At 43.9% G+C, this 27098-nt stretch overlaps 5 protein-coding genes and 1 long non-coding RNA gene across 11 annotated transcripts; 4 read left to right on the forward strand and 2 right to left on the reverse strand.

Annotated features, from left to right (window-relative positions):
• Positions 1-689: 689 nt before the first annotated feature.
• Positions 690-5660, forward strand: LOC136341999 (zinc finger protein 236-like). The gene is made up of 17 exons (XM_066287426.1): positions 690-1036; positions 1087-1184; positions 1234-1606; positions 1656-1943; positions 2001-2118; positions 2174-2523; positions 2633-2837; positions 2891-3041; positions 3095-3332; positions 3392-3463; positions 3516-3668; positions 3718-4046; positions 4094-4283; positions 4343-4809; positions 4862-5028; positions 5303-5429; positions 5482-5660. The coding sequence occupies exons 1-17, from the start codon at positions 863-865 to the stop codon at positions 5567-5569; spliced, it is 3588 nt and encodes a 1195-aa protein (XP_066143523.1). The 5' UTR covers positions 690-862; the 3' UTR covers positions 5570-5660.
• LOC136342010 (uncharacterized) lies at positions 5584-23662 on the reverse strand. The gene is made up of 3 exons (XR_010732589.1): positions 22976-23662; positions 11275-11608; positions 5584-6390 (listed from the first exon to the last, which is right to left on the reverse strand). It is a non-coding gene; the product is annotated as an uncharacterized lncRNA (long non-coding RNA).
• Positions 7727-12494, forward strand: LOC136342006 (salivary glue protein Sgs-3-like). 2 transcript variants are annotated; one of them, XM_066287436.1, is made up of 8 exons: positions 7727-7894; positions 8003-8193; positions 8244-8297; positions 8349-8594; positions 8646-8891; positions 8943-9188; positions 9240-9432; positions 12485-12494. In XM_066287436.1, exons 1-7 carry the CDS (start codon positions 7816-7818, stop codon positions 9408-9410), a joined length of 1233 nt encoding a protein of 410 aa, XP_066143533.1. In that variant the 5' UTR covers positions 7727-7815; the 3' UTR covers positions 9411-9432; positions 12485-12494. The 2 variants fall into 2 exon arrangements, with proteins under 2 accessions (XP_066143533.1, XP_066143532.1); XM_066287435.1 differs by lacking the exon at positions 12485-12494 and having other exon boundaries at positions 9240-9562.
• On the reverse strand, positions 12710-15365 carry LOC136342004 (salivary glue protein Sgs-3-like). Of its 2 annotated transcripts, none has more exons than XM_066287434.1 (4): positions 14248-15365; positions 13519-14193; positions 12955-13455; positions 12710-12897 (listed from the first exon to the last, which is right to left on the reverse strand). In XM_066287434.1, exons 1-4 carry the CDS (start codon positions 14312-14314, stop codon positions 12836-12838), a joined length of 1305 nt encoding a protein of 434 aa, XP_066143531.1. In that variant the 5' UTR covers positions 14315-15365; the 3' UTR covers positions 12710-12835. The 2 variants fall into 2 exon arrangements, with proteins under 2 accessions (XP_066143531.1, XP_066143530.1); XM_066287433.1 differs by having other exon boundaries at positions 12710-12900; positions 14248-15325.
• On the forward strand, positions 16745-22870 carry LOC136341998 (uncharacterized). 2 transcript variants are annotated; one of them, XM_066287424.1, is made up of 14 exons: positions 16745-16961; positions 17337-17527; positions 17578-17808; positions 17860-18084; positions 18136-18360; positions 18412-18636; positions 18688-18912; positions 18964-20143; positions 20191-20684; positions 20736-20910; positions 20972-21175; positions 21261-21404; positions 21460-21672; positions 22287-22870. In XM_066287424.1, the coding sequence occupies exons 1-14, from the start codon at positions 16880-16882 to the stop codon at positions 22784-22786; spliced, it is 4314 nt and encodes a 1437-aa protein (XP_066143521.1). In that variant the 5' UTR covers positions 16745-16879; the 3' UTR covers positions 22787-22870. The 2 variants fall into 2 exon arrangements, with proteins under 2 accessions (XP_066143521.1, XP_066143520.1); XM_066287423.1 differs by having other exon boundaries at positions 16746-16961; positions 20191-20910.
• Positions 23663-23682: 20 nt separating the features above from the next.
• LOC136342003 (glycoprotein 3-alpha-L-fucosyltransferase A-like) lies at positions 23683-27061 on the forward strand. 3 transcript variants are annotated; one of them, XM_066287431.1, is made up of 5 exons: positions 23683-23862; positions 24608-24797; positions 24847-25054; positions 25217-25909; positions 25961-27061. In XM_066287431.1, the coding sequence occupies exons 2-5, from the start codon at positions 24627-24629 to the stop codon at positions 26221-26223; spliced, it is 1335 nt and encodes a 444-aa protein (XP_066143528.1). In that variant the 5' UTR covers positions 23683-23862; positions 24608-24626; the 3' UTR covers positions 26224-27061. The 3 variants fall into 3 exon arrangements, with proteins under 3 accessions (XP_066143528.1, XP_066143529.1, XP_066143527.1); XM_066287432.1 differs by lacking the exon at positions 23683-23862 and adding an exon at positions 24068-24200; XM_066287430.1 differs by lacking the exon at positions 23683-23862 and having other exon boundaries at positions 24083-24797.
• Positions 27062-27098: the final 37 nt, after the last annotated feature.

Raw genomic sequence — 27098 nt, forward strand, 5'->3', positions numbered from 1 at the left:
AATGACACTTCGATATTTCGCAATGGTCATTATAGTTTCACATAACGCGAACACGGGGAAATAGAACATGTTCAGATAAATTAAACACTCAAACATTAACTCCGCGTCTACGTCCATTTTAGGGGAGACAAGGCAATCTTTCGAAGATTGTTATTTCTTCGAGCCTGTTTGATTGAAGGAGGAGAAACCGGGCTATTTTTAAATTGCGGACTGAAATGTTTATAGTGGTTATATTTAGATCGTTTTATTGCGAGTTTATTTGAGGGCGATTAGGTTGCGGATTCGTTCTTCGGAAATGAAAGAGGCCGAAAGAGTTCATGTGCAGCCCTCACGATAAATTACGGGAAAGAGAGGAATCATCATACGTTTACTTAGCGCAGTTACTTGCTTTTAGCGATCTGTATTTATATATTGAAATAATACTTAAGTTAAACATTTCAAATAAGCGAGTTTGCGCATCTGTATGACGTCATTAATATTTTATTCGTTAAAAGTTTAAATGTTTACACATTCTATTAAACTTAACCCTAAAAACAATCACCTTGTGACGTTATAAAAAAAATTAAAATAATTTCAAATATTATTTGTCGTATAAACTCTTATAAACTCTAAAAAAAGGCAAATTAATTCTTTAATTTAGATATTCAAATTACCCCTCATGACACTTTTCCCCGACATCTTGTAGAGGCCTTTTTTGAAATTTGACATTCAACATAACCTCACAACTTGAAGGAAACGTCACTCCCCCAACAAAATATTAAAATTTCCGCAAAAATCCCAAGCACAGCCCCCTTTGAACACTAAAATCAGCTTCACGAAGTCTCATTTTAACCCTTGGCATTACTCATCTGAGGTCAACACCATGGATTCTCTAGGAGCTCTACCTGAGCCCTACAACCTTCACCAGAGCCCCCTCAACATACTGCCCATTGAAATTACCATGGAGAACTCGGATAGCGCCCCCCGATACGTGCAAAACTTTCTGGTGAGATACTTGGATGAGGCTCGAATGGAGCTTGTTAATGTCAACACTCAGGTAGATAGGTTTTTGTTTTGCTGAAAAGGAATATTCGAAGATAATTTTAGGAGATTTTGAATTTGAATATTACGCCTACTGATGCTGATGTTGACAAGTCGCAGTTACCAGAAGTAGCTAACCACTCCGAACATTCAAACTCAATTAGGTATTTTGTTGTGTTTGTTGTCAATTTTGTGTTATTGAAGTTGTTTTAGAGGTGAAAATGAGCCGGTCATTCAGTATTTATCACCTTCGCCATTGGAGAACAATAACGAAAAGATGGAAATCACCTCATATTTATGTTACAAATGCAATGAGCACTTTAAAAGTTTGGCAATATATCGTCAGCATGTTAGAGTGTGTAATCGAGTAGATAAAGAATTCACATGCCTTAAATGTCAAGAAGGTTTCCATGTGGAGACAAACCTCAAAATCCATGTTATTACAACACATTTAAACCCTACAAATGTATGCCCCATTTGCCATATTTTCTTTACAAGGAAAGCTAGTTTGAGGTCTCATGTTTTGGTACATCAAGTGGAAGAGCTAATTTATTGTAATTTATGCGATGCTGAGTTCCAAAATGAGGCAAGAAAATTACAAGTATGTTTTGTGTCATTATGATAATGCCTTTTAGGATGATCTGTTGGGGCATATGGAAGGACATGCAGTGACAAAGATCTCATCTTTAACAGAATCATTTGTATGCCCTATTTGTCAGTTGGAATTTCTCAGTTATACTGAGCTTAAATTGCATGTGAGCAAACACCAGCAGGTAAAGCGTAGTGTGTTGGAGGGGAGGATGAGAAAGAGCAGGGGTAGGTGGTTGGAAGGGTGTCAATGTCCACACTGCGGGAAGGTTTTTCCAAAGGAATGGCTGTTAGAAAGACATAGGCGAATTCATACAGGGGAGAAGCCTTTTAAGGTTTTTTTAAATCTCAAGTTAAGGAAGTCAGAAATTTTCTTGAGTGGAAAGTTTTAGTGTCAGCTATGCAGGAGGGGGTTCACCCAGAAAGGTTCTTTGAAAATACATTTGGATAAGCACCGCGGACTGCGTCCTCATAATTGCTCACTATGCTCTGCTCAATTCACCCAAAAAGGTTTGCTAAACCTGAGACTTGAATATTTGTTTTTATTTATAATACAATCTAACAGGAAATCTGAAGGCTCACATCAAAAAGACCCATACAGTTCCCAAAGGGGGGCCTCACAAGATATACAAGTGCTCTCAGTGCAGTTGTATTTTTAGGAAATTAGCCACTCTAAATGGACACATGACCAAGGCTCATTTGGAGTCGATTGAGGCTACTGTTGAGCAGGGAAGTGGAAGCATCGTTAAACTGGCCGAAAACCATGCGAGCGGAGCAGTTAGGCGCTATACAGTGCGCCAGCAAAAAATTGGAGAGGTGCGGTGGTATTTTTGCAATTATTGCCCTGTGCGTTTTAAGAAGCCTTCGGATTTGATCAGGCACTTTCGGACGCACACCTTGGAGAAGCCTTTTAAGGTAAGAATGGTCAAAAAAGAAATCCTTATATTTACGTGACTAATATGCGGAACAATCATCGGAACATGTTAAAATAATTATCTGTATAAGTTTATTATGGCAATTCCAGTGCTCTGAGTGCAATCACGCATTCTCCTTAAAGCGCACTTTAACAAATCACATGAAACTACACTCAACACGTCGCGTCACACCAATAAAATCCTCCTCGAAAATTCCCGAGTCTCAGAAATTGGTGTCTACTGAGACCCAGCAAAAATCCACAGAAAACATTGTTGAGCCCTTGCTAAAGGAGCCTCTTTATCAAACTCCGTATGGTGCGTATTAACTACCATAATGTATTATTCATATTTGACAGTCCAAGATTTAGGGACTCTGCAGTTAAAGAAGTCTAAAAACCCCTCGGAAAAGCCCTATTCATGCAAGTTGTGCTCCACTAGATTCACTAGGGTTATGAGCCTGCGAAGGCATATGCAACTTCATAGCAGAGAGTGCAGATTTAAATGCACAATATGCCTCAAGTGAGACGATTTCGTGCTTAAATTCAAATTACATACTAAACATTTGTTGGCAGAGCCTTTATAACAAAGCACAGTCTTAAGGAGCACACCAATCAGCACCAGAACATCAAAAACCACACCTGTACATTTTGCTCGAAAAGCTTTGCCACTTCCTCTATGCTCAAACGTCACTGTCTGATTCACAACGAGGTTAAGCCCTACATGTGCCCCTGCTGCGACAAGATGTTCAGAACTACTGCGCTATGTAGAATGCACATTAAGGACGTTCATCCTGTTACTAATGGAGACCTGGTAAAATAAAAAACCAAAAGTAATTAGTAGTTGCACAAAGGATGTGTTAATTATTGCAGGTGGCACCACCTGTGGTTGAAAGTCTTCAGGAATGTTCTACGAATGAACATGTCAACGTTGACAGTTTACAAGTATGCTTTGTGTTTGATACGTCTCGTTGACACAAATGTATTGTTTATTTAGCCTCAGGAGGATACAGCTATCGAATCAAACACGGTCCTTTTGAACATCACTCCCCAAATTCCAGACACTGCGCAAACTCCCGACTACCAAATGGTTTACTTAAACTTTCCTCAAATCACCCCCGATGATGATTCGTCATCTTTGAAACTACAAGTAAAATTTCTCACGTTCACCTTCACGATTCAAATAATAACAATCGTAGACTGTCAGTGATGTAATTTTCGATCCTGATGACCCCCCGGAGGTGGAGCAACAAGCCTCGACTCCCTTGCCGGACGTTCTACCAATCAGCATCATCGACGCGGCGGCGTTGAACGCCGTCCCATATGATGCGCAGGTGTTTTGCATCAACTGTCACCGTATGTTCTCCGATTGCTACGCCTTCGAGAAACACGCCTGCGCCGACGACGACAGTGTTGTCAAGCTGATGTTAAATGACGAGCAGCCAAAGATGAGTGAGTGTTACGCAAATAAGAGTTTAAGTGTGACTACTGAGGCTGGTGTGGGGGTGGATGTTTCGAAGATGAAAAGGTGAGCTTAAGCGTTACTTTTGTTTGGGAGATTAGTGATTTTTGCAGGTTTCCGAATAAAAAATCTTTGATTGCTGACATCGGGAAGCTGGAGCAGAGTAAACAGTTTCGATGTGATCATTGCAACTACGTCACCTCAGTCGACGAGCACTATCGCAGGCACCTTTTAATGCATCCAGATTTGACGGACAAAATGTGCAAATTTTGCTGTAAATTCTTCAAAAAACCCTCAGATTTGGTAAGTTACGAAATAACCCATTCCGTACTCGTTCCTAATCTGGAATATTTCTTATTTAGAAGCGCCACTTACGCACACATACAGGAGAGAAACCCTTTGAGTGCGATCGCTGTCACAAAAAGTTCGCCCTAAAATCGACCCTTGAGTCGCACTTGCGTACTCACGACGTCGTAGGCCAATCAAAAATCAGCTGCGATGTATGTCACTCCAATTTCACTTCAAAATCCAGCCTCAAAGTGCATATGCTCTTACACACCGGGGAAAGACCTTATTCGTGCAGACACTGCACACAGACCTTCAGGACTTCGTCGATACGTAAAGCGCACGAGAGGAGCCGTCATAGCAGGGCGCAGGAGGCAAAGCCCCCCCCTGTTAAAGAGGAAACCATGGTGATCGTCAATCCCTTAGAATGGGTGTCGTTGGATGTGTTGCAGCAGATTCAAGGTTCGGGGATTGTGATTGCGCAGGACGAAGCTGTGGATTGCGGTGAGGGCTTGACTGATCTTAACTTGTCTAATAACGTCGGGTGAGTTGCTTTGCGAAAGACTGAATTTGTGGATTCGAGAGCATTTTTCTAGGCATGTAGTAGTGCCCGAAGAGAGCAATAAACGACAAAAGGAGAAGCCGCAAAAAGCCGAATGCGACATTTGCCACAAATGGTATTCATCCAAGGACGTGCTGCGCAAGCACAAGAAAGCGCTGCATGGGCAAAATAAGAAGTTTCCCTGCATTAAGTGCGACAAGGGTGATTAATTATATATATATGTTGCGTGTTTAGAATATGACAGGAGCTACTTTCATCGCGGCATATCCCGATTTCAATGCATTATTAACATTATTGCAAGTTTTCAAATTATGGTGAAGGTGAGGTCTTGACATTAAGGCGAAGGGGATATCTAATATCTTCTGTTGTTAATTATGCGGTTCTTTTCCGATATGGCCGTATTTTCTTGACAATGGCGAATGAAAATAGTTCCCTTCAGTTCGTTTGCTGGCTGTTTATAATCTGAAAATTGTAGGTTACGACCAGCTTGAAGACCTCAATAAGCACATAAAGAAGCTACACTCGGGGCTTCGCCCCTATTCATGTCAGTACTGCTCCAACAGCTTCAGCGAGGAGCACAGCCTCAAAATTCACATTAAAAGGTACTTTTCACACGAGTCTTAAACTTTAATTTGACCAAACAAATTGTTGCAGGATCCATCAAAAGTCCCTGGCGGCACAGGAAACCAAAGACGCCCTCAGAAGCCTGCAGCTCGACCTCACTTCAGATAACTTTCTCTAATACTTTTATTTCATAATTTAAGATTATAATGTAAATTCCGTAAGGATTAAAGGTGCGATTAGTACTTAATATACTTATTTTTGCTTAATAACTGACAGCTGATTTTATTTCTCTAAAAATTGCCCTTGCAGACATCAAGTCATATAGGGCACATACATTTACAACCATACACCTGACGGCTCACGTCGGCCCCTCGGATTGCTCCTCCACCGTTGGGGAGGCGGCGCAGATGGAATGCTTCTCCGTCTTCCCATTGGGGCACTGCCAGAGGGAGGAGCAATTTCTGTCTGACCATAGAGCTACTTTCTCAGTGGTGTTACCATCACATTATTACCAAATTAAAAATCAATTCTGATTATATTATGAAAATTCCATTGGGAAATGATTTTTTGTGTGTGAAGCCATGGATTAATTTCCGATTTGAGAATTTTTCTACAATTAATCTGTTGAGTAAGTGGTTGTTAAAGGTGTCACAACTAGAGAGATTGAAGTGGGTTAATTATTAATAAATTTTTGTTGAAAGTTTGGGAGTCCCCCTTACCTGCTGGCGTAGCGTTGACGAAGCACCAAAACTGCTGGGCTGCAAAACTTTTCTTCTTCGCTTTAACTCGAAGGACCTTAAAAGGACATGTGTTGCCTTTACTTCCGTGTCCGTCCGATGATATTATAAAACCGCTAAAACGGCTTACGACTTGCGGCCACATCAACGGACATTTTGTGGCGATTTCATGGTCTCACGATGGATGCTCCAATTCTGACATGAACTCTGTGGCGTTTAATGTTAGGCGGTGACATTGCCAGGCGTGGTGACCCGAAAACAACTGAAAAACAATTTAAAAAAATGATTTTTTATGAGATTTGACATTGAAAGCAGTAATGGCGATTTAAGATGGCGGCTACATAAAACAGCTGATGATGTTTAATGGTCTTAACTGGGCCATTTTGAAATCTGAATTTTTCGTTTTTTTTCCATTCAAAATCAAAATGGCGAGCTATACATTGTTGCTGCCTCGATTCGGTGATATTTGTTGATGAAAACCGTTAAAAGCCTTCACGAACCGTTAGGAAATTTTTTGGTCGATCAGGCCTAAAAACTCTGCATTCATTTCCTGCTGTCCCGCATCTCTCTTAATTCTGGTTAATCGTCACGTAAGTGAGTGATTCAGAAAATTTTCCTCTCCTAGTAAATTTCTGATCCGTTTAATTCCCCCAGAAGAGATTTGCTCGTAAAAAAACTATGTAAACCGATTATAATGTCATTAAATGGGTAATGGCGTTGATATGTTTTTTGTAGATTAATCATAAAGAGAAGGTTACTCATCAATAACAATGTGGTCCGATAAGTGGATGGCAAAATTGCCCTTGCTGACGTCATTTTGTAGCAGTCACGTGGCCATCGTGCAACAAACATAGAAGCATGTCAGAATAAAAAGGCAAAACGATAGATAAAACTATAGATTAAACTGGGAGAGGGAAGGTGGAGAGAGGGACAGGGAGAAAAAAAGAAAGAGGGAGAGAAAGAGGGGGATAAGGAGATTGAGGGAAAGGGAGAGGAAGAGGAAGAGGAGACGGAAGAGAAGGATCTAAAGGTGGAGGGAGAGGAAGAGAAGGAGAAAGAGGAACAGGAGGAGGATGAAGAGGCCAACGAAGAGGATGAAGAGGAGAATGAAGAAGAAGACGAAGAAGGGGAAGGAAATGGAGGTGGAGAAGGAATGGAGAGGGGGAGGGAGTCAACTCCCAAAGGGGGTATTTTCTGCGCATATTTATCAAATTCTGGATTTTCCACGTCTTTTTTTACACTTGGAATTTTCATTTTACATTTCTAAGGCGTCTGATTCTCAAGATCTCATCAAGATCAATTGGCAATTTTGAAAAATTTTAGGTCCTCGGGTTCTTCCGATTTGACCAAAGAAAACAAAGTTAAGCGCATATTTCCATCCATTGCTCACTCCACAGGTGGTCCACCTATGCGGTCAGGACTTCGATGAAGTGCCACCTAGATGGTGAACTAATCAGGAATTCGCCGTTAATCCAGAGGCTAACGAAAGATTAACTCTTAATTTGTAATGTTTAAAGACCTTCAAGGATTAATAGGAAAAAAATCGGATTAAATGGGACTTAAAGCTATTTTTGCTTAGATGTAGAGCGTTTAAATAGCGGAGGTGGCCAAGCTTCATGTGCACTGGTGCTTCATCTTCTGAACACGGTAAAGGTACCAATTTACGACCTGATCAAGCACGTTCAAGATGTTGAAGACTTCAGTGATTCTCGGCTTGGTGGTCTTTTGCAGGGTGGGACAGGCTGATGTAGGAGCCGGACGGCAACGTAAGTTGGACACGTCTTCCTAACGTGTATCGAACATTGTTGAAGGATGATTTGGTTTCGGTTTTTGTATCGCTAAATAAATTTTTTCCTATTTAATTATGTAAACAGCCCCTTGCCCTTCGGACGGATCCGTTAAAGCCTACTATGCTACTAACAACTGCGCCTACTTCTGGCAATGTTCCAACGGGGTGCCCCATTTGATGCCCTGCGCCCCTGGAACCCACTGGGACCAATCGCTCTGGACCTGTGTGCATATACACCAGTCCACTTGTACTGGAGAGGGATGGTCCAGCACTGAGGTTTGTAGTGTGATTAGGCAGCAAATCGATTCTTCAGTACCGAATTTTAGAAACCAGCTCCGACCACCACAAGGAGAAGGCCCACTTGGAGAACTACCACCAAGGTTGGTCCGGTGATTAGGTAGGAAATATTTTGCTTTGATTCTGATTTGTAGGCTACCATCACCAGCGCACCCGGTAGTTGCCCTCTAACGGACGGCCCTGCTTCCGTTTATTTCCCCCACCAAGACCCCACGAAGTTCTGGCAGTGCTCCAATGGAGTGCCCCATCAACACAGCTGCCCCTCAGGTCTTCACTTTAATCCCACTTTGAACGTATGTGATTGGCCAAACAACGGCACGAGTCCTACCACGAGGAGAACCACCACAAGGAGAAGGCCCACCTGGAGAACTACCACCAAGGTTGGTCCGGTGCTTAGGTAGGAAATATTTTGTTTTCATTCTGATTTGTAGGCTACCACCACCAGCGCACCCGGTAACTGCCCTCTAACAGACGGCCCTGATTCCGTTTATTTTCCCCACCAAGATCCCACGAAGTTCTGGCAGTGCTCCAATGGAGTGCCCCATCAACACAGCTGCCCCTCAGGTCTTCACTTCAATTCCATTTTGAACGTATGTGATTGGCCAAACGACGTCACAAGTTCTACCACGAGGAGAACCACTACAAGGAGAAGGCCCACCTGGAGAACTACCACCAAGGTTGGTCCGGTGCTTGGGTAGGAAATATTTGATTTTCATTCTGATTTGTAGGCTACCACCACCAGCGCACCCGGTAACTGCCCTCTAACAGACGGCCCTGATTCCGTTTATTTTCCCCACCAAGATCCCACGAAGTTCTGGCAGTGCTCCAATGGAGTGCCCCATCAACACAGCTGCCCCTCAGGTCTTCACTTCAATTCCATTTTGAACGTATGTGATTGGCCAAACGACGTCAAAAGTTCTACCACGAGGAGAACCACTACAAGGAGAAGGCCCACCTGGAGAACTACCACCAAGGTTGGTGCGGTGCTTGGGTAGGAAATATTTGATTTTCAATCTGATTTGTAGGCTACCACCACCAGCGCACCCGGTAACTGCCCTCTAACAGACGGCCCTGATTCCGTTTATTTTCCCCACCAAGATCCCACGAAGTTCTGGCAGTGCTCCAATGGGGTGCCCTACCAACATAACTGTCCCTCAGGGCTCCATTTTAATAGAGTTCTGAACTTGTGCAGTTAGCTGTAGAACGCTGTTAAGTAAAGTTACGGCTGTTAAGTAGAGAAAACCATTACGAGGGACGCGTTAAGAACACTCTACGTATAAAAGGATTAAATGTCACGTGATATTTGTAGCACGCAGCAATTAAAGTTAAATAAACAAATCCCATTCAATTGTTTTTCATTGTTGAGTGCATTTCGGGGACATTCGGGCGTAGTCGGACTTACTCGGCTGTTGGCGAGGGATAATTTATATCAACCCTTTCCCTTGGTTGCGTAGATACTCATTAAATTTCCGTAACAAAATGCAAATAACTACAACATCATTAATTAAAACTCGATCTAGCGTAAAAAATGGATCAAGCAAAGGACGGTTACTCATTTTTTGATACATCATATCTATTAATTCCTTATGTAAACTTACCCCATGCGGAAGCCCTGCGCCAAGGACGTATCTGCTGAGTCCTGTGGAACGTTTTTCTGCGGAAAAACTTAATTCTCGCCCCTTTCGAGACATTTTCAATAAAGTCGTTGGGTGCATTACCTGTACGAGCCACACGGACGCCATTTTGGAAATTCTCGCACTGGTGAAAGATGCCCGGAACTTTCTCTCAGTAATAAACTATCAGTTCGTGGGGCTTCGAACGACTCTAGGACTAACCGGGCGAGCCTGGTTTATTTCGTTCAGAAAAAGATAAAGCAAGACCGAAAATTCTTCTGTGGTTCATTAAAAGGAAATCTTCACCCAAACACTGGGGGATCCACAGACCCGGACGCAGCTGGCGAGCAATGGGGGTCGGATAGCCATCAATTTTCAGACTTTAACCGTAAGAAACGCTGTTTCAGTGCCATTTTACACCTGTTCGAAATTGCTTTCATCGGATTTTCAGAACTGGTTTCCGCAATTTGTTGCAGAAGGTGGCTTCGCGACGCCATGATGTTTGACAACAATTCAAATTCGCGTTTGCGCGTACAGCTTCAGGGCAGTGTGACGTGTTAAACGTTGCTGGGCCAAGGTAAAGTACAGTGGCTCGCCCGTTCAGTGGCGCAGATGACAAATTAATATGGCGACGATGTAAAACAAACTCAGGGCAACTTTCATTTTTACTAAGGCTTCGGACGAATATTAAATTGTATATATATATATATGTCTTACTAAATAATATATAGAAAGAATGTAGCTGAAGAGAGAGCTCTAAATCTGTCGAATTAAATCCTTTTTGAGACTGATATTGATATTCTTTTTTTAAGGCTTAAAATGCTCTATCATCCTCAAATACGTTTGCAAACATGTAATAGTTGTGTAAAATATCCGTCGCCATTTGCGGTAAAAAATATCATTGACAGATACCTCGCGGTCACCATTCTGATCAGAAATATTTTTAAAAAATAGTCGAAAATTATAAATTTGAAAATGCAAGAGTTCATTTTTTGATATAACAGTATTTTCTTGACAAATGGCGAACAAAATAATCCTTCGTGTTTTTCCTCATAATCCCTTGGATATAATTACTGGTTGTAACCCGAGAACTGCAAGTTACGACCAGCCGGAAAACCTTACCAACTACATAAAGAAGCTGCACTCGGGACATTCCCCTACGCTCCGGCTCGACTTCGCCTAAGACAATTTCATTCAATACGTTTTACCTTTATATAGTTTAAGATAAAAGCGAGTTTTTAAGTCGCGCCATGATTAACGGCGCACTTAGTACTTAATAGATTTATTGTTACTCAATAAATGGCTTAAAAATCTTCAGAAATTAGGAAGAAGTTTCAACGAGCCAGTGACGACACGGAAGGCCCAGTACCACATGTCGCAGGGGTTATTAGGCCTTCTTGCAAGGGCAAAAATAATTAGTCGTAAAAATAAACATGTCCAAACTCACTTATGATCCTTGGGGGTCGCCTAGCAGGCTTTCAGGTCGTAAAGGTGGGTCTTCTGGTGGACCTTGCAGTCGCATAGGAAAGCCTTCTGGTAGTGCTAGTAGGGGGTCGCCCTTCTCACCGTAACGGTGAGCGAGCTGCTTGTGGTTGTATTAGTAGTGATCGGTGCCGATTCAGCCGTAGTTGGAGGAAGTCTAGTAGTGGCCGCAGCCCTGGTTGTAGCGGCTGAGGGTCTTTTTGTGGTAGAACTAGGAGCCTTTCCGTTGGAGCACTGCCAGGAGGAGCTATTGCTGTCCGGTCAAAGTGCAACTTTTCCATTGTCATAATCATATGGGGCTGTAAAATTAAAAATTAGTCGTAGTTTCATTACGGAAATCCCATTGGGTTGTTATTCAGTGCGGAGGCCGCGGATTAACTCCCGATTCGGGCATTTCCCAACGCTTAATCCCTCGAATAAACTATTCTCAAGCATGTGACGATCAGAGAGAAAGATTAAAGTGGGCTAATTACTAAAGTTTTTCGACGAGAATTCGGACGTTTACTTACGTACCTGAGAAGCAGTGGCGCAAGAGAATGCGCACGGCAGACAAATCTCCGAACTGCCGAAGCACTTATTATTCTATTTAATTCGAATAATTAGGAGTAATTGGGGTCATGATTTTCCTTGTCGCATTTAAAGGTAAATCATCAAACTCGAACATGATTCCATCGATTCACGTTATCGCCTGAAAGCGCATAGTTCCCACATCTCAAGTATCACGTCACGGTGAAAAAAATGCGGGAATTTTGGGTTTAGGGGTCAAAAACCATTAAGGGGGTTGTCGAGCAGATAAAAGTGAGAATGCTTCAATGGAATCCTGGTGCCGAGCACTTTAAAAAACCACACGTAACGGTTCTCTTATCTGGCACGTTACAGAGGAGGCACTCGTAATGGGGCACGCTTCTAATGCGTGTACCAATTCTGGGAAACATCTTGGGGCGCTTTCTGGCGGATGACCGCCCCGATTACCTCCCAAACGTGGAGAAAACGCTCAAAAATTGTCACGACATTCTGTTCCCGTTCTTTCCCCTGCTCGAGTTGACCTTGCGCAGCGATGAAAGTTCAAGATGGCGGCTCTGACAAGCTTGTCACGCAATGAAAATCGCCGTATGTCCTTGAAAAAGCTAAAATGGCGCTCGCAAATGGCGGACCTAAAGCGCACCGGAAATTAGTAAAGAAAACTCTAAAGCAGACATTGAATTTTTGATTTTTTTTGTCTAGATTAGCTGGTATTGGAAGCAGCAATGGTCGGTTCGGGATGGAAGATTGACCACCAACTGAAAATCCTTTAAGTAATACGTTTGAAATTTATGTTTATATTGTATATATATAAATGGGTAATTATTACTCGTTTTTTTGATAAGTCTGACTAAAATCCAAATGAAATAACCCGGAACTAGTAAAAACCAACAATCTATTCACATATATTTCCAAAAATGCTGTAAAAGATCTAAATGAACACTAAATTAAAGGACCTTAGTCTTCATTATCAAATTTTTGGACGCTGAACCACCATCAGTCTACTACGGGTAGCAGTCCGGATACCAAATCCTGCCTCGCCAACAACCGTGATGGGATCCAGGATCTACTGTAAAACACCTCTATTAAAAACTCCCTAAATCTCAAAAAATGACAACCGCACCCGGTGACGGAGTGGTGGGCACTGGTGCATTGGTGTTCGGGGGTTGGGTCCAGCACCATGGTTTCCAATACCAGTACCACAGACAATCATCATTTCCTGGGTTTGCAGTGGAAGTGATTATGGGGGCAGCCGTTGCAGGGGTGGTATTGTTGGGGGCTACAGTAGGGACGGTAGGTATGGAAGTGGGCTGGGTCCAGCACCATGGTTTCCAATACCAGTACCACACACAATCATCACTTCCTGGGTTTGCGGTGGAAGTAGTTATGGGGGCGGCCGTTGCAGGGGTGGTATTGTTGGGGGCAACAGTAGGGACGGTAGGTATGAAAGTGGGCTGGGTCCAGCACCAAGGTTTCCAGTACCAGTACCACACACAATCATCACTTCCTGGGTTTGCGGTGGAAGTGATTATAGGGGCTGCAGTGGACGCGGTAGGTGCAGAAGTGGGTGGAGTCCAGCACCAAGGGTACCACCACCATCTGCAATCGGGGTTGTTGGGGTCGGCTGTGATAGCATATAAGTGCAAGAACCTAACGGGTTTGATAAAACCATGTAAAGATTTATTACCTGTAGTCGCTGGCGCTTGCGTGCTAGTTTGACTTGTTGGTATGGTGGTTGTTGTGGTTGTAGTAGAAGTGGTTGTAGAAGTTGGCGTAGGTGTTGTAGTTGTAGTGGAAGTGGTCGTTGGAGTAGGCGTAGTTGTAGTTGTAGTCGAAGTGGTTGTAGAAGTTGGCGTAGGTGTTGTAGTTGTAGTGGAAGTGGTCGTTGGAGTAGGCGTAGTTGTAGTTGTAGTCGAAGTGGTTGTAGAAGTTGGCGTAGGTGTTGTAGTTGTAGTGGAAGTGGTCGTTGGAGTAGGCGTAGTTGTAGTTGTAGTCGAAGTGGTTGTAGAAGTTGGCGTAGGTGTTGTAGTTGTAGTGGAAGTGGTCGTTGGAGTAGGCGTAGTTGTAGTTGTAGTCGAAGTGGTTGTAGAAGTTGGCGTAGGTGTTGTAGTTGTAGTGGAAGTGGTCGTTGGAGTAGGCGTAGTTGTGGTTGTAGTTACTGGTGGAGCGGTAGTCGTTCCGCCGTCCCAACCTCTCCCATCACACCCCGCATCCTCCGGATCGTCACACACATTCAAAGTTGGGTTCCAGTTGAGATGTGAGGGGCACACGAATTGGTACGCCCTCCCATTGCTACATTGCCAGTATTTCGTACAATCGTCATCGCTAAAATAGGCCTGCGATTCACCATCGGGGCATGGGGCTAAACACGAAACTCAGCCCTAGAAAGTCCATCGACTTATTACTTATGACTTACGTGAGTCTGAGGCCCGAGAACTGCCCAAAAGGGCACAAACGAGGAGCACTAATGACAATGGCCACATCACAGTAGTTTAAGAGAATTTTGATGATCCGGCCCTATTTATCAAAGTGAGGAGAATCCTATGGAGGGGGTACTCAGCGGTAAATAATTTATAATTATTCGTGTCAACGATTTTCGAAAAAAAAAAATGAAAAAGTTTTGAAACGAAGTGTGGCAATCTGAAGGGGGTTTGATAAGAGATTTGTTTCTTGGTAATAGTTGAAATAGCCCCGGAAAGGGTCGATTGGTCCTCAGAAAGGGGGGTTGAATTTCGGTAAGTCATCGCTCTCGTCAATCTCAATATCCATGTTATCTGGAGCGCAGTGGCTTACAGGGAAAATATTGGCCCTACGTTGGGGGGCTTCCGAAAGTTCCGCACCATCTCCCCTTATCTCCACAATAATCACCAGATTAAGCGTTTTTTTTTCAAGTGGTTTCGAATCAACAGCCGATTGTTTGCTCATTAAAAAGCTCCGCAATTAAGTTTCGTAGAATCACATACTCTACACGATTACTGCCATTGTTCCACCGCATGATTAAATCAATATAGCATCACGTCATCTCTATTGTCTCATCTGCCCAAAACACCTTTCCTAATCGTCACCAATTGATAGAAAATTGATCGATTTAACAAAGTTGCCTTTAATAACGACTAAAGTGCATTTTAATTCAAACATGATGTGGGGGCATGATTGGGGTCGACGCTTTCATTCCCCTGATGGGAAATGAAAGTAAATTGTTTTCGGACGTGTTTGCTGTCACTAAGTTGGAGTTGGTCACTGATAAGGGAAGCTCAAATTCACCCGCATTTTCCGCATTCAATTCGAAAGGATGCATGGACGTAGGGGCCACATCTGGTGGAGATGAATGTGCGGCCATTTTGGTTTTCGCTTAATGCCAGCGTGATTGCGCGCATCTCGACGAGTTCTCGAAGGGAACGTCGGAAGAATCTCCACTTTTTAAAAATAAGAATCATTACCCCTAACCAGTTTTTCCTGGGAAACTACGCAAATTCGCCACCGAAGACACAAGGTGTGTGGAAAAACGTGTAAAACTGAATAAATTTAAATAATGCAAAGTTTTGACAACGGTGACACCAAACAACAGAACAGTTGAAGACCAGAGGTCGCTACTAGTGTCTAAGGCGCGTAACAGATTGCCGGTCAATTCTTATTAACAATTATAATCGCCAACTTTATCAAAAAGTAACAGGTTTATTGACTTGAGTGTGCCACAATGGGGGCTCGAGCTGCCCCGGATGCTGTAGGGGCTTTGAAGCCCAGGTTAGACAGCCTTATCGTGCCTCACCATGGCGCTCCAGAGCCAACTTTGGCAAAAAAATGCCAAAATAATTCTATGCTTAGAGAGGACACACGAAACAGCATTCATTACTTAAATTTCAAGGTTCAGGCATAGGAACATGCTTCATAATTTCAAAGGACATTCAATTGCTTTTGAGCGCTTTTGCTAATGTACCGGGGGTTCTATACGAAAAGCGCGCTTTAGACTGCATTGACCTTTCGCGCACCAATTTCGGTCAGACTTCCCGGGCCATGACGCATTACCGCTCATTTGTTTCATCATGGCGATTTTCGGACCCGCAAACGTCATTTCGTATCATATTGCAAGTGATTTTTTTTTCAGTTTTTTGAACCGCAAAAACCTCCAAAAGGGCGAATTTTTATTACATTTTAGGTAATTGCTACTGAAGCGCAATATTGGAGCCATGAGTTTCGTGTTTGTGTAGTAAGGCGAAATCAGTGCGTTCCGCGAGTTTCCCGAAGGGAGATTTGCACCCCACTTAACTGCTTTTAGAGTTTAATTAAGCAGAAGTAAAGTTTTCAAATATGTTTCAGTTATCTGTCGGAATTCGCGTCTAGAAAAATAGTGGCACGAGGTAAGATATATTTTTATTTGTAGGGAAAACCAGATTTAAGCCGTGACCGATGAGCGATTTTTATCCTTTTTTTTTACAGGATTTGCTTTGGGCTTCGTCTTGGATTTCTTATTAAGTGAAATTGTAGGCCCTAGAACGCCCGAGCGGAGTTACATGATTTGATAACTCGGAATTTCAATGTGTGAGCGCAGGTGCGTAACACACAACATGGCGTCAAAGGATGGCGAAGGAGTTGTTGGAAACGTTGCAAAAATCCCAAGAAAGTATATAAAAATTATTAAAATGCCAAAGTTACAGAGATATCAATAGCAAAAAAACAAGAGTCTTCTATTAAACGTTGTTATATTTCCAAATTGCCACAGCGGAATGTGCTATAGAATTCTGGAATCTGATCTGCTCCTTTAAGACATCACTCAAAATGCTTCTTAAAAATTCGCGATCACTCGCCCTTATCGCGCTTTAATCCACCGACTGACAAAGGATTAACTCTTAATTAAGTGTTCCGTGTAAGGAGCTCGAAAGGATTTATTCCAAAACAAAATGGGATTAACGAGGGTTTAGGGCCATTTTACATAGATAGAGCGTTTAAATAGCCTGAACGCGGATCCACATCCTTAATGTGTAGTGGTGTCGCGTATTTTGAACACGGTAAAGGTACTAAACTACGATTTGACCAAACACATTTAGAAGATGATAAAGACTTTAGTGTTGCTTAGTGTGGCGGCTCTTTGCGGAGTGGGACGGACCGCCGACGTGGGAGCCGGACCGAAGCGTAAGTCGGACCTAAACTCTATCGTTAACCTAAGCTGACATAATTCGTATATTGAGTTTGGGTACGAGATAATTCGTTCGTGCCCAGTCACAATTGAGTACTTAAATGAGCCCTTTCTGTAGGTGCCTCTCGCAGATCTTATCTACAACATATTTCTCCTACAATAAATCACTAAAAATCATGTAATTTGACACGTAATGGTGAATTAAGTTCGCGAATCGGTTAATTATATATTTCGGCTCATTAAGGCTAAATTATAATATTTTTTAGATTTGTTGATCGACAGGGATTAAATTTAAATTGTTTGCGGTTGATTTTCAGTTTTAGGATGACGTCAACATCTATTCATTTCCTTTACTTAATTTATATGAACAGCCCCTTGCCCTTCGGACGGATCCGTTATAGCCTACTATGCTACTAACAATTGCGCCTACTTCTGGCAATGTTCCAACGGGGTGCCCTATTTGATGCCCTGCGCCCCTGGAACCCACTGGGAACAATCGCTCTGGACCTGTGTGCATATACACCAGTCCTCGTGTACTGGAGAGGGATGGTCCAGCACTGAGGTTTGTAGTATGATTAGGCAGCAAATCAATTCTTTAGTTCCGAATTTTAGAAACCAGCTCCTACCACTACCGCCCCAGGTAATTGCCCCTTAGTCGACGGCACCGATTCTGTATACTTCCCTCACGACGATTGCACGAAGTTTTGGCAGTGCTCCAATGGCGTGGCCCATGAACATGATTGCCCCGCAGGTCTTCATTTCAATCCTAAATTGAACGTATGTGATTGGCCAGAACAGGCTGGATGTGCTGGCACAAACGGTACTACGACGAAAACTACAACGGTTTGTCCTGCCATTGGGTCGTAAATCTTTTACTTTAAATACGATTTTTAGGCCCCCATCACCAATGTCCCCGGTGATTGCCCCTTAGTCGATGGCAACGATTCTGTATACTTCCCTCACGACGATTGCACGAAGTTTTGGCAGTGCTCCAATGGCGTGGCCCATGAACATGATTGCCCCGCAGGTCTTCATTTCAATCCTAAATTGAACGTATGTGATTGGCCAGAACAGGCTGGATGTGCTGGCACAAACGGCACTACGACGAAAACTACAACGGTTTGTCCTGCCATTGGGTCGTAAATCTTTTACTTTAAATACGATTTTTAGGCCCCCATCACCAATGTCCCCGGTGATTGCCCCTTAGTCGATGGCAACGATTCTGTATACTTCCCTCACGACGATTGCACGAAGTTTTGGCAGTGCTCCAATGGCGTGGCCCATGAACATGATTGCCCCGCAGGTCTTCATTTCAATCCTAAATTGAACGTATGTGATTGGCCAGAACAGGCTGGATGTGCTGGCACAAACGGCACTACGACGAAAACTACAACGGTTTGTCCTGCCATTGGGTCGTAAATCTTTTACTTTAAATACGATTTTTAGGCCCCCATCACCAATGTCCCCGGTGATTGCCCCTTAGTCGATGGCAACGATTCTGTATACTTCCCTCACGACGATTGCACGAAGTTTTGGCAGTGCTCCAATGGCGTGGCCCATGAACATGATTGCCCCGCAGGTCTTCATTTCAATCCTAAATTGAACGTATGTGATTGGCCAGAACAGGCTGGATGTGCTGGCACAAACGGCACTACGACGAAAACTACAACGGTTTGTCCTGCCATTGGGTCGTAAATCTTTTACTTTAAATACGATTTTTAGGCCCCCATCACCAATGTCCCCGGTGATTGCCCCTTAGTCGATGGCAACGATTCTGTATACTTCCCTCACGACGATTGCACGAAGTTTTGGCAGTGCTCCAATGGCGTGGCCCATGAACATGATTGCCCCGCAGGTCTTCATTTCAATCCTAAATTGAACGTATGTGATTGGCCAGAACAGGCTGGATGTGCTGGCACAAACGGCACTACGACGAAAACTACAACGGTTTGTCCTGCCATTGGGTCGTAAATCATTTACTTTAAATACGATTTTTAGGCCCCCATCACCAATGTCCCCGGTGATTGCCCCTTAGTCGATGGCAACGATTCTGTATACTTCCCTCACGACGATTGCACGAAGTTTTGGCAGTGCTCCAATGGCGTGGCCCATGAACATGATTGCCCCGCAGGTCTTCATTTCAATCCCCAATTGAACGTATGTGATTGGCCGGAACAGGCTGGATGTGAAGGAGGGGAAGCAACTAAGAATAGTACTACTGAGTCTTCAACGACTACAACTACTACCAAACCGACAACAACATCCACTTCAACCACAACTACGCCTGACCCAACAACCACTTCCACTACAACAACTACGCCTGCTCCAACAACCACTTCCACTACAACCACAACTACTCCTGCTCCAACGACCACTTCTTCTACAACTACAACAACTACACCAGCTCCAACAACTACTTCCACTACAACAACAACTACGCCTGCTCCAACAACCACTTCCACTACAACCACAACTACGCCTGACCCAACAACTACTTCTACTACAACAACTACGCCTGCTCCAACTACAACTTCCACTACAACCACAACTACGCCTGACCCAACAACTACTTCTACTACAACAACTACGCCTGCTCCAACAACCACTTCCACTTCAACCACAACTACGCCTGCTCCAACAACCACTTCCACTTCAACCACAACTACGCCTGACCCAACAACCACTTCTACTACAACAACTACGCCTGCTCCAACAACAACTTCCCCTACAACTACAACAACTACTCCAGCCCCGACAACCACTTCCACTACAACTACAACAACTACACCAGCTCCAACAACCACTTCCACTACAACCACATCTACTCCTGCTTCAACGACTACTACCGTTGAAGATACAACGACGGAAAAACCAATCACAACCACCGAGGAGGTAACAACTACCGAAGAACCTACAACAACTGAAGTTCCCGATGATGATGATGGTGATGATGATGGAGATGATGATAATGACGATGGAGACGATGATGCAGATGATGATGTCACCACTACCACACTTGAACCTGATGTTCCTGATGATGATGAGGATGGTAGTGGAGATGACGATGATGAAAATTCCACGACTGATAAATCTACTGCCGCTCCAGTTACCAACACTACAGAAGATCCTACCACCACTCCGGCTTGGACTACTCCCCCTGAATGCATTTGTACCTGCGGTAAGTGACACCAACCTTGATTGCTTTGCTCTTATCACCGATTTTAGAGCCTAACGATAGTACTCCCTCCATCTGGACCACTCCTAAACCACCTAGACCTACACCAACTAAAACCACTCAATCAATTGAAACGACAACTGAGAAGGCTGAAACAACTACTGCGGTGACCGAGACCACAACCAAGGAGGCTGAAACAACTACTGCGGTGACCGAGACCACAACCAAGGAGGCTGAAACAACTACTGCGGTGACCGAGACCACAACCAAGGAGGCTGAAACAACTACTGCGAAGACCGAGACCACAACCAAAGAGGCTGAAACAACTACTGCGGAGACCGAGACCACAACCAAAAAGGTTGAAACAAGTACTGCGGAGGCCGAGACCACAACCAAGGCGGTTGAAACCACTACTGAGGAATTTGTGACTACTACCACCCCAGAAGCTCCAGTTACTATTACAGAAACCACTACAACTGAAGCTGAAATTACCTCAACTGCAATCCCAACCAATACCACTGAAATTCCAATCACCACTACTAAACTCCCAACCACCACCACCACTACTGACCTCCCAACCACCACCACTACTGACCTCCCAACCACCACCACTGGAGCCCCAACCACCACTACTGAACAACCATCCACTACCACCACTACTAAACTCCCAACTACCACCAGTCAAGTCCCAACCACCATTACTGTAACCACTACAACTGAGGATGTGAAAACGACGCCCGCCTCGAATGGCCAGGACAGCTGTGATAAATGTGAGAAGTCGTAGGAGATTTTCTGCAGCTTCGGTCATGGTTTTTTTTTTATTTGCTGTAGTGTCGAACTTGTGCCCAGCTGTAGATGGTGAAGAGCCAGTCTACATTTCCTTGGAGGATTGTGGTGCTTTTTGCCAGTGCTCCAACGGGCAAGCCTACCACCACTCTTGCCTTTCAGGCCTCCACTTTAACCCTAAATTGAATGTATGCGATATGCCTGAAATTGCCAACTGCACAGGGGTGGCTGGAACTACTTCCTCTACCGGTGAGATTGAATTGGAAAATCTAGATTTTGGGCTGAACCATTACGCAGAAATTACATATTTAAACATTATCGTTTTTTTGTTTAGCTGCATCTACTACTACCACCTCTACAACTACTGCCAAGCCAACTACCACATCTACCACCACCACTCCTAAGCCCACGACAACCCCTACCACTACTCCGGAACCAACAACTACCACGCCCAACCACCAGAGCAGCTGCGACAGACGTAATTATACGCCTTCTTTTCTCACACAACTTCTCAATACAGATTTTTTGTCTAGTGTCACACTTCTGTCCCGTGGTGGACGGTAAGCACCCTACATACATCGCGCTAGAGCACTGTGGCGGCTTCTGCCAATGCTCCAACGGCCAGGCCTACTACCACCCCTGTGCTGCGGACTTACATTTCAACCCCACTTTGAACGTATGCGATTATCAACATGATGCGGGATGCACGGGCGTGGCTGGAACCACCTTGTCCACTACCACTAAGGGTAAGTGGGCGCGGCGAGATTAACTCGTGCTGATGCGCGTGGCTTCACAACCAGTTTATCGAATAGAGAGGGTACAGTCCTTATAGTCCCTCTTCATTTGGGTATTCACGGTGTTCGGCAATAACCGAATTTTGGGGCCGATAATGTCTATTAGTATGAGTTTTGTTGATTTTTTATGGGGCGCTTTTTTCGAATATTTATCGCAGGGCTGTACCACATAAGTTTGGGGATTGTTCGTTTAGTTGTAGTGTATCGGGCGCACTCTACAGGGTACTTTATTGGAGAAAGATAAGTAGAGATTTTTATACGTAAAAGAAAGATGCGTGTAATACTCATTGTAAAGACTTACCTTGTGTGACCCGCTCCACAACTCACAGGCTTCATTTATCGACTTATTATAATTTTTTTGGCTCAACCAACCGGCCCAACTCACAACAGCTCCGTAGAGCCAACACACATTCCTAACTACACCTCTTCATCAACTAGAAGCTCTATCTAACGCCAATCATTCTCCTAAACCACGGAAACAAAAATCATTTCACCAGACTTGAGAGATTCATTTGCCCCCAACTACCACTAATGACTCTTCAAAACCTAATTAAACATTGTTGCAGCACCCACGACCATATCACCCAACTCCATCTGCCAAGCGAGACCCAACGAAGCCTTCATGGAAAGTATCCCAGGGAGCTGCACTGAATATATCAGTTGCTACCGAGGCACAGGGAGCCGAATGTCTTGCCCCACCGGCAAAGAATTCAACTCCGAGTACAACATATGCCTTCCTTCTGAGATGTCTGAATGTACTGAAACTGAAACTCAACCCCCAGTGCCTGAAGAACCGAACCAGCAAAGTGATAGTGAAATTAACACCGTCTGCGACAGTAACCCCACGGGACACTTCCTCGCTGCTCATCCCACCGACTGCAGCAAGTACGTATCATGCGGCATGAACCACGGGGCTATCATGGGCTGCCCCTCGCGGGACAGATACTTTAATGCTGCAACGAACGCGTGCGTCAACGACTTGGAGACTTCGGGTTGCGTCTCAGGGCAAAAGACCAACAACTTCAGCGTCGCAATTAAGCGACTGTTCAAGAGCCTTTTCAGGTGATTGTTGAGGCGCTCAATTATTGTTATTGTTATTAATTTTATTGATATTGTTGATGTTAAATATAAATATTTAATTTGTTGTTGATTTATTTGTTCTCATTACTATAGTTCTACCTCGCTTACTACTTAGGACATCTGGTCGATTAAGTCCGTTTCTAACGGGGAAACTGGGGCCCCTTTTCACACTTACTTGGACTAACCGCACCTTGACGTTTGTTCACATTAGACGTAAAACATTTCATGCGTTGCGTAGCGAATTTTACCAGTTGGAGCCCCCTTTTCCGCCTTCTCAACAAAAAAAACCTCGGAGTTAGCGCAACTTAATTCCGAACCGCTCCATAACCTAACTTTGCAGGATTGTTGCTAGCAAAGACAATTGCCAGTGTAGGTTGCTAAGGTTTCGGCCAATGCCAAATTCGATTGTGCAACGTCACAATCTGCAACAAGTTTCAATCGGCGACGTTGCCACAAATACCGTCATATCCAAAATCTTCGCACAAATGGTTCATCGTGGTTTCCCAACAGTTTTGTCACCCCGGCCGATGTTGGTGCAAGTCTGTGCATGCGGGGCGTATATGAATCATCCCTTAGTATTGATTAACGACCGAAATGCCTTCATCTACATGCATGTTTCTTAGCAGCTTAAAATCTGTAAACTATGGAGCGTCTTCCGACTGGTGTCTACGACTTTATAAAGAAACCTAAATGCGGACTATTGACCACCGTTACACCACTGGAAATAATTAACACCTCTATGCAAATATCGCCTATATTTGCGTTACGGCATAGATTTTGCGGTAACCTATGGACCAATAAATACACCTTCCAGCAGGGTTCTTCGACACTTTGATCCGTCGCGTATGCGATGAAACGCGCGAATATCTGTTTTATCGGCTAGAACCCGTAGAGCCACCGTTGGATGAAGGAAAGTTAACTTCACTCGCAACCGTCGCTTTCTATCCAGGGCGCACGCTCCATTTCCCGCTATGGATTTTCCAGGCAGGGTTTTGGAAGTTGCCCTTCTATGGCCGTCAGTGACACCGACATGCCTCCACTATTCAACCCTTCATTGAATCGGTAAGCACCTCTTTAAATCCTTAATAGCGTTACTGTAGCGCTTATTGTTAACACCAGAGAGGCGTTTTTTTTTTTTTTTAACCGTCAGGCATATCAACTTAATACGTTTTTGCCGACTACAGATAACTCTATTTGCAGAGCACTTAGTTTTCAGATATACTTATGTGTGTATGTGTTTGAACAAATAAGTGCCCAAGTGTGACTACTATTTCACTGCGATAGTTCGCAGTATGATAAATAGGTTCGCGGTATCTGGCGAATTCCACGTGAAGTTCATTCGTGAATAGTTTCGAATTGCTTTTTGCACATTTTAAAAATATTAATTTCGACCTCCTCATGTAGGTCACATAAGTTTAAAGTAGTTTTCCAATTTTTGTGTACCCAGCGAAGCCCGCGAACAATGAAATATGCCGGAGCGGAAGAATAATTTTATTTACAATATATCATTACACCAATTTGCGCCATTTAACGCGATTTATTTGCATGGTATAAGTCACACACAGAATTCATGCTTAGGGCCAATTCAGTCGACTACCGACACCTTTCTATAAATAACCGAACTTATCAATAACTATTCTCAGATAAGATGTCCTTATCAATTGAAAAAATTCGGTCGAATATCAATAATTGACGTTTACTCTTATCAACTGTTATGTGTTAACTACCTTAAACATATTCCACAACGTCCAAAGAGTAGACACCGAGCTTGGCATTAGAACTTACCTTTAAACCTAATTTTTACCAGATAATGAAGCATCCCTAAAATGCCTCCACGGTTGACGCCGCGCAAGGTTTTCCTGGCATTCGTCGTGGTAATCAGCATCACGCTGTTGGTGGGGAGTCAGTACCGATTTTCATACTTCTCTCCAGCCGAACACTCCAGACCGGTTATAAACAATGGGGAAGTGCACACCCAGAAAGTCCAGGTGGTCGAGGTGAGTAGAGTGGCATTTCGCTCACGTAGAGAGTAAACTCCATCTGCAGGCCAACGAAGAATTGGCTTCGGAGGAAAAAGAAAACGCGGTGGAAGTAGAGGATGACGGGTCATCGCGACTCTCCGAAAGGCCATATTTCCTAACGGGGGGCTCCCTGTTCCCCAGCAAGTCCAAGGGGCCTATTAGGCTCTTCCCTGAGCAGGCTGACGGCGATAGGGTGGTCGATCAACTGATGTATGTCCCTGAAGACTATCAAGGTACAGAAAATTCTCAAAATCTTAAACGTTTAGTAAATGACAACAGGGCGTTCGTCATTTGTTTGAAAATCCACGTCATTCCGATTTGGAGTGCGCGCAATCGCGTAGCGTTATCAGATAGCGACGGCTCTTCTTGGGCTTAGATGATTTGTGTTGATCCAGGCTACGACACGCCGGAGAAGACCATTCTCCTCTTCAACGGCATGGGTGCCTGGGGCCAGAAAGCCGGCTCCGCGACATTCCATCAATGCCCAGTGAACCGTTGCTCGCTCACGCCAGACCGCAGCAGAGCTGCAGATGCAGATGCGATTTTGTTCAAAGACCATGTCGCCTCTCCGGGGTACGAACGCCCCATGAATCAGGTGTGGATTCTCTACCACTTGGAGTGCCCCTACCACACCCAGACCGTCAAAGCCCCCGATGCCATCAACTGGACGGCGACCTACAGGAGGGACAGCGACATTGTAGCCCCCTACGAGAGATGGACGTATTTCGACCCGGAAGTGAAGCAGAAGGTGCAAAACAAAGACTATGCGGGGAACAAGACCAAGAAAGTGGCTTGGTTCGTGTCGAATTGCGGAGCGCGGAACAACAGACTTCAATACGCCAGGGAATTGGGGAAATATATCGAAGTTGACATTTACGGTGGCTGCGGCGCCTTCAAGTGCCCCCGGTCCGACGATAAGAAGTGCTTCAATCTCCTGGAAACTGATTACAAGTTCTACTTGGCGTTTGAAAATTCCAACTGCAGAGACTACATCACCGAGAAACTGTTCGTCAATGGTTTAGGGCATGACACGTTGCCCATTGTTATGGGAGCCCGGCCGGAAGACTATCAGAAAAGCGCCCCGGAAGGTACATATCTTTCCTCCGTTAAAGAGATTGTTTTCACCTTAATCATTTTAGGGTCGTACATCCACGTGGACGAATTTGAGAGTCCAGAGGAGCTAGCGGCCTACTTGCACCGCTTAGACAGCGACAACGCTCTATACAACTCCTACTTCAAATGGAAGGGAACGGGGGAATTCATCAATACATATTTTTGGTGCAGGCTTTGCTCCCTCTTGCACGCACCCACCGTGCCCAGGCATTACGAAGACGTTAACGACTGGTGGCGAGGCCCGGGAGTGTGCACCACCAAGTCTTGGAGAAACGCCGAATTCGTTTAAACTAAAAAAGACGTACGGGAATTGAGCAGTGAGACAAATATGAATTTTGAGATATTTGCTCCGCATTTCTAGGTATGCCACGGTGTTGATTTTTATGTAATGCGGTTACAAGGGCGGTACTGACATTTGATAAGGCGCTATATCGAAATACGTGATTCAGTCATAGTGTCACCTAAGTCAAGCAAAAGAGAAATATTGTCCCATTACGTGCAGCTCGGAACGTTTGTTTCAATTCAGTTTGGCTCACTTTTATGTTACGGAGAAACGGCTCAAGTGTAGGAATTCTTATAGACTTACACGTGTAATGAATTCCCAAATATTCCTTTGTAGATGGTGCCAGACTTATTTATACGTATAGTGCTTAGCAGGGCCTAACTTAGTTGCCAAGTTTCTTCTCGCCCCTTAAACGTTCGTTTCGGTATTAAATAATTGTACATACGACTGTAGCTACATTAATAATTATTAAGCAAAACTTTCCACACTGTTGGAGAAAATTCTTGTTATTCGTTCAATCGTGGCAATATTGTTAAGCGAGGTGCACAAAATCCCATTTATCTACGTTTAAGCTCGATACTACCAGCATCCTCACTGACTTTGTAGTTTGTTGAAAATGCGCCCTTTTAACAGTGGTATGAACAGTTTTGAAAAAATGAGTTTCTGTGATATTTTATTGACATTTAATACTATAATGAGTTGCTCTGTGCCCATTAGAAACTTAACTCTATCATGTCACTATGTATATCAATGGAATTTGCGAGTATGGCTAGTCACTAAAGACAAAGTTTGTTGACGTTTGTACAGTAAAAAGAAAATAAATACGGTTTATTAAGTTTTTCAATGGTGCATTTTACCTCTCGACCAAGGAGGAAAAACAC

This window comes from Euwallacea fornicatus, chromosome 11 (assembly GCF_040115645.1).
Source record: "Euwallacea fornicatus isolate EFF26 chromosome 11, ASM4011564v1, whole genome shotgun sequence".
Taxonomy (NCBI): domain Eukaryota; kingdom Metazoa; phylum Arthropoda; class Insecta; order Coleoptera; family Curculionidae; genus Euwallacea; species Euwallacea fornicatus.